Genomic DNA, 12,006 nt, shown 5'->3' with positions numbered 1-12,006 from the left:
TTTTCGGCGTTTGGGTTCCGAATCGTTCGTCAACGGAGATGTTTGGGAACCGAGATTCCACTGTAGTAGTAACTTGCAGATCAGTTCTATGTGTGTTTTCTCAGAAGCAAGTTCCACTGATTTTCCAGCTGGCTAATCCTCTGGCAAGAAAGCAGTCTTGTCCCTCCCCTGATGCTGATGGATGAGGACAAGATTTGCATTGTGAGCAGCTGCCTCTTCATCACAGAGAGGAATATTGCCAGTCAGAGGGACTTCTCCTGTGCATCAGAGGTCCCAGCTTTGCCCAGGCAGGCAGAAAGCCATCACTAGCAGATCTCCTTCCAGTGGTAGCAATTGGAGTGCCAAAAAATGGGGGTGCAATGCCTGCAGCTCTGGATCTGGCATAATGAACAATTACAAGAAGCTGCTTCCTCACACGCCCACCTCCACTCACAAACCTTTTGCCCTGGTTGGTGTGAGTGCCAGAGCTCCAGATGCAGCAGGAGATCTGCCACTTCACTCTTTCCTGGCCCCAAGTTAGGATTGCTCTATCCTTGTGCTTAGAATTGCTGCGCTGTTGGCAATTATATTGTGCTCCTGAATGTTCACTGCTGGGTTAAGTTTTCATCCTGGGCTCCTGATTTGAAGTAGCAGCCTGAATGTAAAAACAGGCAGCCGTGCACCATGTAAAAGTAAAAGGTAAAGGACCCCTGGACGGTTGAGTCCAGTCAAAGGCGACTATGGGGTTGTGGCGCTCATCTCGCTTTCAGGCCAAGGGAGCCGGTGTTTGTCAACAGACAGCTTTCCAGGCCATGTGGCCAGCATGACTAAACCACTTCTGGCGCAACTGGGCACCGTGACGGAAACCAGAGAGCACAGAAACACTGTTTACCTTCCCGCCACAGTGGTACCTATTTTTCTACTTGCACTGGCGTGCTTTCGAACTGCTAGGTAGGCAGGAGCAGGGACAGAGCAACCCCATTGCACCATGTAGTCACTAACTGAAAATGCTTTTTTATGATGGCTCTAATGACGTGAGGTGTCTGTGACCTCCAGCACATGTTGCTACAACTAATGGGGAGTAAAATTCATGCACTTGGACCTGCAATGCTGCATAAATACCTTTAGCACGAATGCCAAATAATCAAAAGCTCTTGATAATGCTTTTCTTAATTAGAAAGAATACGAGAAAACGAAAACTCAAAGAGATATGGAGGAGAAATACCTTGTCAGTGCCTGGTACAATATGGTAAGTAGTCCAAAGTGAAAATAAACACTCAGATATGACTTGTGTTTGTAATAGGTTTTCCTGAACAAGGATGACTCTCAAACTTCAGAGTGTTAAGTGCAGGGGCGTCGATTTGATTACCATAGAGATTTGTAGTTTGTGGTATGTTTTTACTCTTTGCTGCTTCAGGATCTCTGCTCCAGGCCTCAGGAGGAAGTGTGTGTGCTGTGATGCTGCAGGAAACAGGTGGGAGAGGGGCGGGAGAGCACAGCATTGGTCCTAAGCCCCAAACATTCCTGGAAACTCCATAATGGAGGTACATGAAATAGTCTACTGTGGCTAAAGTCACTTTTCACACAAAAAGCCTACCTTCTTTCAGGTTGTTTTTTTAATCCATATTTTATTTTTAAAATGCCACCTAAATACTACTTTTCACCCCTCCTTCTGATTAGTAGATCAGTTGCAGGTGTAAGCTAGAGGAATTTTTAAAATTCTTTACATAGCATGACTCATCCTTCTGTGGCTTCTGTATCCAGGCCTATTTCTTCCAGCTGTCTCATTATAATTGTCAAACATAGTTCAAAAACCCTTCTAAATGGCTGGCTGATTTTGCCTGAAACAGCAGGGTACAAAATCTAGCTTCCTGAGAATCTCGGCTTTCATTTTTTAAAAAGAGCTTTTTTTCTATATTTCTTGGCTCTGAAGATGCACCTGAAAGTACGTCAGCTATGAGCCTAATAAAGTTTCAGAGGCCTCAATAAGATTTCCAGTCATTGTAGGGTAAGGTGTATGTGCCATACATACTTTCATGTATGTACATATAGATGTATAAAAGCACCTCCTGCTTTGCACGCAAAAAGGACAGACACATGCATAAATACACATTTGCTGCCCCATCATGTCCAGCTTAGCTGTTGGATGGGAAAAGGCAAATTTCTGTGAGATATAAACAAGTATTCAGCAACACACAGCAAAGCTAAGGTGGAAAGCTGTTGAAAAAATGGTGTTCACGGTGGCCCTGTGCTGCGTTACGGGCCTTTTATGAGCATCTGCCTTCTCCAAAGTCCGTTTTCTCTCTACAGGCCAGGAAGTGAGGCTTGCAAGTATTCCTACCCTAATCAGAAAGCAATCATGGAAATAAAGGGTGGCAGGTTCCTACTGTCATCGCCTCCATAATTCAAGAATCATGATCAATTTGTCAAGCAGTGTGAAAGGAAAGGTTTTGATAACCTTAAAGCTGGGTCTAGGGGCATGTTTTCGTCTTCCTCCAGGAGTTACCCATACGTAGGGGTTGGTCAGCAAGCGTCAGCTCATCTTTGGAAGCTTTGCACCTGTACACAGGAAGCAACCTCGTCACAGACATCCCACTATAGTTGCCATACCTCTGAAGTTTAGTTGTTCACTACTGCCGCTGGAGAATTGATAGAGGTCATGCATGCTGGTGCAGTGTGGCTAAGATTGTCACCTGGGAAGTTGCCAGTTCATCTCATCCCTGCCATGAATTTATTAGATAGCCTTAAGCAAACTACTCTCTCTTGGCTTTAGCCAGAACTCTCAAAACGTGCAATGGAAATGCTAAATTTGATTATGAACATTTGGGTTTTACTATGGACTCTTGGCTCCCTGCCCCAAATCTGGGTGGCCGTGCTTGGGAAAGGGACGGTCCAGCGCAGCCAACACGCCATAGTAGAGCAAACTTAATGCATGTTTTAGTTATTACCTCTTTCATAATATTGGAACCCAGGGTTATCGATGAAGCTGATCCATGGCAGAACCAGGACAGACCAAGGAATTACTGCTTTGCACAGCATATGGTTCAATTATGGAATTTGCTACCACAATTTATAGTGATGGCCACCAACGTGGACACCTTTAAAAGGGGATTCGACAAATTCATGAAGGATAAAGCTATCAATAACTACCAGTCATGTTAGTTTCATTAGTTCCAGTATCAGAAGCGCTGTTTCCCTGAGTATGAATGGGAGTTTGCTGTTACACTCATGTCCTCATAGTGGGCTTCCCATGGCCATCTGGCTGGTTACTGTGAGAGTAGAATGCTGGATAGGAGAGGCCTTTGATATTATCCAGCAAGGCTGCTCTTACATCTACCTGCCTTTTGTCTTCCTAGGGTATGGCTCTTCATAAAAAAGCAGCAGAAGACAGACTTGCTACCACAGGTTCAGGACAGTCCTTCCTGGCTAGACAAAGGCAAGCCACCAGCACCAGAAGAGCCTATCCTGGCCATGTCCAGCCAGCGACAGCAAGGTAGAAGAAGGCCCTGCCTTTTGAATGGAAGCCATCCTGGGATCAAGGCCTACTTCTGTTACGAGTGACAGCATTTCAGGAAACTTTAGCCAGCATCCTTTCTGTATCTTTGTTCCTTGCGGTTGTTATTAACTTCTCATTTCAGGAAGGTGGTTGTTGTTTTTTCTTTTTTAAGAAAACACTTTCTCAATGTTTTTAGTCTTACTTTCTGGAGCCTTCCCTTTGTCTTTTGATGTGCCAAAATGTTGGAAAACACCTAGTGGAATGTAATAATGGAATCTCCCCCTCTCTTCCCCTTGTTTATATGGAATTGTCCTGTCTCACCTGAAAGCTGATGATGGCTAAGTAGCAAACTGAAAATGTCCCGTTGGCAAATGATGTTCCCATCCTTTCCAAGGCTACCATTGTATAAAGGGAATTACCTTTTCTTTCTCGATCCAGTCTGATCTGTTTAAATTATGTGATGGAATTTGCAATGGTGTTGCATAGAATTGTTATGAAATGTGTTAGCAGCAATAGTCAGATGCTGGCAGAAGCTGTAACCTGGCTGCAAGTACCTGATCGCGTGTGTTCATGTCCTTCTATTTATCCTTCTCTTGGCTTTAATTTGGAGAGGCAAGCTGATTTTTGTCCTTATTTGCCCATGTTCTTTTTTCCCCTTTTAGCATCACTAAGGTTTAAAAATGATTTGATGTTCCTGTTCCATTCTTGGTTAGTTCAATCACAGTGGAATATGGCAACCATTCATTGCATGGCCAATTGCTTTAAAGCTTCCCTCTCTGCACTCTAACCAAGTGGAGCACCCATCCTTTTCATTGCCGTGTTATCGCAGTTCTCCACCTGCTTGGAAATCCTAGGAGATGGGACCATAGTAGTATTCTACTTACTGTGTGCCTTGATCCTACAGATGCCTAGTATTCTACATGGTTAAACCATATGGAGAAATTTTATGAAGCAGTGTAGAACAGTGCCCTCCTGGTCCCCCAGATATCATTTGACTCAAACTCCTCTGAGTCCCAGACAACATGATCAGGCATGATGGGAATTGTAGTTCAAAAACTTTCCCATTCCTGGTGTATTAGGGTTGATTTTGATTGGTTGTCTTTGGTGGATGGTGTCTTCAAATTGCCATCTACCACTGAGGACTATTCTTAATAGGTCAATAAGGAGGGAGAGTCCATTCATTGCCTTACAGATGGTACCATTGCCTTCAGGCTTGGTGATTCTGACATGAAAACTCGCTGTCCTTTTGTGCCAAATCTTCATACATGCCTGTACTGTTAATGGGTCTTTGTCATGAAGGAAGGCTAGCAATTCCCCTTCAGATTTTGATCCTTCCAAGTATTGCGTTCTAGATGTTGAGCCACTTGCACCCTTTTCAAATTAATGTGTGAGAAGTTTGGGGTTCCTCAAGACGAGTAGTTCCATATGGATCCGCCATGGAAGTAGTTTAGAGGTTTTGTTGGAAAACTTCACCTTAAAATAAAAATTCAGTGTGTCTAACGTTCAGCAGAGAACAGCTTTTGTTGTGTGTCCTTCCAAATGTAGATCATAGTGACCTTTTCCTTTCGAGGAGGGGAAAGGAATCAGAGATGGCTTTAACTTGGAAGTCCACCTGGTTTTTATGGTCACATTTTCAGTATAAAATGTTTTTCTTCTCATCCTCATTTTGTGCGAGAATGCACAGCACATCTTAATTTTAAAAAAGGAATTTTGCCTTTATTCAGCACCACCCTAGTACATAAAAGGAGTTCTTAAAGTTCAGTAATGTGTAGAATAGTAATTAAAAGGCAGGGTGTGGCTGTTAGCCCTTTGTAGTATGGTTTCAATGTTAGATGAAGTAAGCCAGGTATTTCCTTCAGTAGGCATAAAAGTAAATAAAAAAAATCTTCACAGGATCATTCACTTGGTAATCTGCCTTTTTTCTGCAATGGTGAATTTGAAGCTGGAGACAAAATATGGGAGGTATCTATGCATAGTTTTCAATTGCACTTACAAGCAAAGGTGTTAGATTGGCATCCTGTCTGTTTTTGCTGGTGGCAAGTAGTGTACTGGAAGCAAAAGAGCAGTGATTAGTATTGAGTTAACCAGTTTTAGAGTAATGCATATTATTACACTTGCTATTCCGGGTCAGATAACATCTCCAGCAGTCTTAATTTTGCCAGCTGAATGCTTCTGTAGGCAAAAACTTCTTATTCTGTTGGGAGTGGCAGGAGAGAGTTTTTTTTCTTTTCCGCAGGCTGTTGTGCATCTGATAGAACTATTCCTGTTTGTTCTGTGCCTGAAAGAAACTTGAAGACACCTTTAATTTTACAATTGAACCCGCATCTTTTTCTTTTTCTACTTTTGATTTCCGTTCTTGCTTTCCTTTCTCTCTTAGCTGGCGCTGGGGTTTTGCCTGTCTTCCACAGCATATTTTTGTTTCATTTTTCATCTAGCATGAAAGCAAAAGCAACTTCTTTCTCCGCTTTGGCTGCCATATTTCTTGTTTGCATTGAAGTGGGAGGCAGGCTTATTATCAGTATTCTGAAATGTCAGGAAGCCTTCATTAAAAACACAATTAAATTTTACTTTGACGCATTGAGAACCGAATATACATTCTTGTTGATCATTAAAAGCCAAGGAAAGCAACAGTCGAGGACGAAATTCCCAGAACGACAGTTGCACTTAATTCCTGTTGAAATGAATAAAGACAGTTGTGGTTAAATTAAGTGTCTCTAAATTCTAGAGGACTTAAGTGCAACTGGCTTTCTGTATATCAGGGTCATTGTGTCTTGCTGCTGTATACTGATTTTGTGGCAAAGACAGAAATAAAAGGCTTGTTTCTAAAATATTTATATTGGGTGGAATGGAAACAATTCATAAACCAAGCAAGTCTGTTAATTTTTTATAAACATGTTCACTGAATTTTCCTCGGATAGAGCAGCAGTAATGTTGGCTTGTACTTCCTTATTCAAGAAGTATGTGTTCTAACGATGGATAAAATTTGGGCTAGGCAAATGGAATGGAGTTCATATTTTTCTAAAAGAAACATTTAGCAGCAAGTTGTGTGGGCATTACCAGGCTTGTATTTAAATATATCCCTCCAACTAGGTTGTCTTCAGGCAGTGAAGGCTAGAGAGGCGGAGGGGGCTACTCTAGGATGAGTTGGCTTGATGCAAGAAAAAACAAACCCTACAGTTGTGTGGGTTGTAGCTTTTGCTTGTATGATTTTTAACTTAAAAATTAGGCAATGTTCCCTCTTGTATTCCAAAAATTTCCTTTTCATGTTTGTATTTTTCTCCAAATTGAGGACATTGGTAGATTTTATCTGTCCCTTGCGTTCTTCCTGTCGAATTAGGTTTTTCATCAGTTACAATATTCAGTTGAATACTGGAAAGTGAAGGGACCCTCTGAAAGGTGTATCAGATTTTATTTTGTTTATGGCTTGCAAACAGATCAGATATGCGGCATTTCTGATGGTGTCACCTAGTAAGTCATAACTGGGAGGTTTAAAGAGAGAAAAACCTTCAGTCTCCTAGCCATTAAAATAGATGATACTGGAGGAACATAATTCTCTTTGGGTTAGCTGTGTGCACACACCCCACCCACAGGGTAATGTCTGACAAAGTTCTTTGTGTGAATCACTGCATGCGAGCAGGATCAGGAACTGCACCTCCACCTTGCAAAGAGACAGGTAAATGTGGAACTCATCCCTGGGACACCTTTTTTTTAGAAAAAAGAAAAAAGGGACATTATTCCTGAATGGGAGGGCTCATTTTCAGACTGATACACATTTGAACCTGCCTTTATCCTGCAATGAACTTCAGGTTAACACAATAGCCCCAGTCCACTTCCACATACAGGGGAAGTCTGAAGATGTGTTTGTGGCTTGAAGACAGACTAGAACTATCCTCCCATACTGGTTCTTTGTTGGATGCTGGAAGTCTGGGTTGGAGAATGGTTCAGGCTGAACCAATGATTAAAAAAAGCATCATCTGAAATGGACACTCATCTACGAAAGCTTATGCTATAATATATCTCTTAGTATTTAAGGTGCTACAAGACACTTAGTTGTGTTTACTGCCAGCAGACTGACACTGGTTGCTCTTTTCAAAACACTGTCAGTTTGGGTTGAATATTTTTATAAAACTACGTGGATAGAACCCCAGCCAGAGTTAGGAGAAAAGAAGTCAACCTCCATGTCGGAGAAGCCTTGACGTTTCTGCATTGGAAGCAATTCTGAGTTTTTAAGATGTACAAAATATCTTTTAGTATATTAAAAACCAACTTCTACATGCTCTCAACAATGGGGGTTTTTTGGGGGGGGGGGAGCATATGGTCAGGATCTCCTCCAGTCAACCAGTCAGGAAAGTTTTAAATTGCAAGAGCAATTTCTTTTCTTTTTCTTTCAGCACATTGACATCCTATCTAATATAGGGGTACATAGGTAGTCAGCTGGTAAAATCTTATGTGGATTTATTAGCAAATGAGCTTTCAACGCTTAATACTGTAGCTTATGTTTTATGAACCATTAAACTATACATATTTGTTAAACTTCTTAAAATGTCTCTAAACAGGGTAGTCATCTTTTTTACGTCTTTTAAAAAATACATTTTGACAGCAATTAAATATTTGCTGCTTCTACGCCTCCCTTTTTATTTTGGATATATGCGATGATATGTGGCTGCTTAACCTGCTGCACTGTTTATCAAACAAGGGCTCTTTGGTCTACGCCTTCTCTCTTTTTATCTCCTGTTCAGTCAACATAAGCAAAACCTCTCATTTTAAAGGTCTTGGCACCTTTTTCTCCAAAGCAAAAAGTTGCTGGCAAAGATGCTTATCTCCGTGTGTGCGTACGATTTTACCACTTTCCCATCCAACATTATAAAGCCCCCAGTTCTTCTCAGCCACCAAGAGAGTGAAACTTGATACAGTATTCATAAGTTCTAAAAATGGGTGTTGGGTAGGTTGTTGAGCTCCTGTAGCACTTAGTATGCTAACATCCATTGCCGCTGCTACTTAATTCTTCCTGTTAACAGTATTAACATGCAAGTCTCTTGCAACTTCTTCCATTTACTAAGCTAACATTTAATCTTAAATGTATTTTATAAATGCACCTTTGTTTACTGCTATTATTTTAAAAGTGCACTAAAGGAGCCATGTTGTTCAATACTATATACATACATATAGATATTATATATATATATATATACTTTTTTTTTAATACCAGCAAAGTCCAGAAAGACGTTTCCTTGGAGAAAGCAGATAGGAAGTGGTACCTGACCTCTTCCAGGTTTTTTATTTGAAACTCCGAGGCTTGACATATATGCAATATTTTATTTATTGATGTTGCATCCTGTCTTAATGTGTATATATCCTTTCTTGCTTTCCGCCCTCGCCCACTGCGGACTTGTACATTTCCCTTTAAAGGCTTCTTTTCCCATCTGTGCAGATGTGTACAAGCAGCTCCAGAAAGGAACATCAGTGGAGATCACAAATATCAAAGAAGCATACTCTTCCTTGCTTTCAGTATTATACGTGACATGGCCTTTCTGGATTACATTTAGGGTTGTCTGTATTTATCTTATGTTCTCTCTTCCTCATACCCGCGTTGACTTCCTTTCAGATTGCACTAATGTCTTTCTTTACGTTATGCATTATTGCTATCATACATGCGATACATGTACATTATGTTGACAGTGTAACTTGGAATGCTTTGTGCTGCCTTTAAACTATTTTTAAAGCTGCTTTTTTTAAAAAAAGAAAAAGGTTATACTCTTTTAAGCACACGCTTGTGCTGCTCTAGATTCTGTTTTGTATTGAAGCCGACCTAGGAAATGCGGCAGTGTGATAGAAAACCCGAGGAAAGATTGCTTTGTGGCTGCATTAGTATCTTACTGTTACGTTAGCCGTCCTGTGGGATGGTGAATGATCCTTCCAAGCCTCTGGTTAGCATCCATTTTTATAGGAGGGCTGCTTTGAGGATGGAATAGAAATTGGCAGGCCAATTCTCAATCCCCGTGCTTCCAAAATGCCAGCAAGTCCCATTGGCAGGGCTATCACATCCACTCTGCATGCCTCTTGGTTGACAGCTGGCCTTCATCCTGGGACTGCTCAAGGGGACAGACTTGGCCTCAAGGCGTGCAGCTGCTGGTCTCTGCTTTTAAGCCATAGGAATTGTCTACACAGTCAAGTGAAAAAAGAAACTCTTACTAAGCGCTGTATGGTTTGATTAGCAGGCCTTTTCTAGCACAGCCATACACTTTTAGTCCAGGTATCGCCTGCTTAAACAGAAAGGAAGACTTGTGTTCTGCAGAACCAAAGCCTCTCTTTCTGTTGTGAGCATGCAGAGGGGGATTAAATTGAGGACAAGTTATTTGATCCAAGACTTTTCCTCTTGCTGAGCACCAGCAACTTCTAAGCAGTCTCCCCCCCCCCCCCTAGAATGTTGGTTGTGCTCTGAATTTGACAATTCAAGGACGTAGTTTAGGTGGAAATAAACTAATCAATCAGTTCCAAAGTAGCAGAGCAGCTCAGTGAAAATGTGCAGCTCTCCCAAGCTACCTCCAAGATAGGCGTGGTGGCAAAAGTTCTCTCCATTGTTGGCTCTCACCCCAACTTGAGTAAGGAATGTGTGCGCCAGGGGAGGGGGAAGATTGAGGTCCAGTTTGAATCCTGGTTCCCTCGCAGGCTCAGATGATGAGGCCTGCATGTCACTCACCATTGCCCACTTGGATGCGGGGGTCTCTGACATCGAGAAGCTGGGTTGCTGTTGGCTTAGGATTGCATTAGGCAGATGTGTAGGACCTGGTAGTAGGAATTTGATGTTCAGCATTTGAATGTAAGACTTGCCGGATACTTGGATAGACAAGTACTATGTAAGTTCCAAACTCCTTGCAGTTTGAGGGGGAGATGTCCACTGCCTTCATTATTCCAATACCTAATCATGAGACATCAATATCCTCTCCTACCTTTTCTTCTCTTGCACAAACTTTTGAGTTAACTGGTTTGCAAGGAATTGCCTTGTAGTTGGTCTGGTGTGGTTGCTTTTGGAGTCTTCTTGTTTTGTGTTTGCTGCTGCTCTTAGCATACATGGCTTGAGGTCAGGGGCTTTTTTGTATCTTGTGTCTTTTTCCCCCTTGCCTACTAAAACATGTCAGACCACTAGCTGGAGTCATAGAGGAATGTGAGATTAAAGTATAAACTCCAATAGGCACTTTTGGCTGTCTATTTGAAACGGTTTGGGTTTGTGCAACTGCAACTTTCTGAGATCCTAAGCATGTTTTAAACATATCGGTTACTGTGTGTTATGTAGTTTTCACGTTCTCTCTCCCCCCCCCCTTTGTCCATTTTTCAATAGCAACTTGACTGTCCTGATCTAGATGTTGACTGGTTACCAAAATTACTGTTTATGAAACTGCCAGTGATACCCCCCCCCCGTAAGAGTGTAAACTCCTCCAACCACCAAATATTAATTCTCTCCCCACCTATGAATCTTACCCTGTATCTACCATTTTGCCATGGTAGAGGTTTTAGTATGAATGTGTGTAAAGACAAGGTAATATGGTCAGGTGTTCAAAGCACCCTCCCCTTCCCCATTCAAATAATAATGCTTCCAAGGCTACAAAACCAGTGTACAGTTGTTAAACAAGTTGTAAATAAAGGCTTATATAAAACTTGGTGCTGCTTTTTATTACATGAAGCAATTGTTATTTATCATACACATATCTCGGCATTTCTCTGGAAAACTCAGGTTGTTGCGCCCGGTCTTTCCCATTTTATCCTCAAAATAGATCTGTGAGGGTCAAGACAATTCACCACTAAGAGGGGCTATTTGATATGATGTATCCATGTTGACAATTGGAGTTTGAACATGTTTAATAGTGCTGCACACTCAGTTTAAGGCAGTGTAATTATAGGTAACAGTGAGACAATCAAAGTTATCAACCTAGAACCGTGATAGAGGGGAGAAAATCTTATTGCACAGAAGAAATGTATTCCAAAGGAAAGAGACCAAATGTCAATCAACATGCTACCCTAGCCCCCAAAATGCATCAAACCCCCAATTTGGAAGGGGGGGATTTGTCTGAGGAAGTTGCAACATCACACTTATTTATGTTACTCATTTATTTTCCTCCTGATTTTTTCACCCCCGTTTTGAAAATGCCTTTTATAGCAAAAGTTTCGTTATCTTGGTTTGGTTACAAACTTCCTCTAATACAGGTTTTGCAGAACTCTTCACCACCACCACAAATAGTCTATTAGCACTGCCCCAAGAGCTGTCTTGGGATGAGTGAAGAGATGTAGCTGGGTTGGGTGGTAACAGCTTTATGTTGCTTTGAGCAAGCAGGCTATAGGTAATTTTCATCTACGCAGATGGTGGAGGTGCTTGTAATTTGCATTGTGTGAAGACATCCTCGAAGGCAGTGATAAACTTCATAAAATAGGTAAGATTATAGACTTCTCTTTACTATCTCATTCTCAAAAAAAGCCTAACCAAAAGTTAGCAACGTGTCAGATGGGCTTGAACTTAGTTGGTGTTGAAAGAGAAG

At 41.5% G+C, this 12,006-nt stretch overlaps 1 protein-coding gene across 3 annotated transcripts in view; it reads left to right on the top strand.

Moving 5' to 3' along the window:
* HOOK3 (hook microtubule tethering protein 3) overlaps window positions 1-11,133 on the top strand; it is a 60,846-nt gene extending 49,713 nt beyond the window's left edge. For all 3 annotated transcript variants that reach the window (XM_083481438.1, XM_083481439.1, XM_083481440.1), the window contains 2 exons: window positions 1,157-1,228; window positions 3,336-11,133. In XM_083481438.1, the coding sequence (XP_083337564.1) occupies window positions 1,157-1,228; window positions 3,336-3,476 (213 nt within the window). In that variant the 3' untranslated portion in view covers window positions 3,477-11,133. The remainder of the gene's footprint in view (window positions 1-1,156; window positions 1,229-3,335) is intronic.
* The last annotated feature ends 873 nt before the right edge of the window (window positions 11,134-12,006 follow it).

Source organism: Podarcis liolepis (genome assembly GCF_965112155.1).
Source record: "Podarcis liolepis genome assembly, chromosome: 17".
NCBI lineage: Eukaryota > Metazoa > Chordata > Lepidosauria > Squamata > Lacertidae > Podarcis > Podarcis liolepis.
Note: the sequence above shows the minus strand (reverse complement) of the source record. Positions and strands in the feature narration are given on the sequence as shown.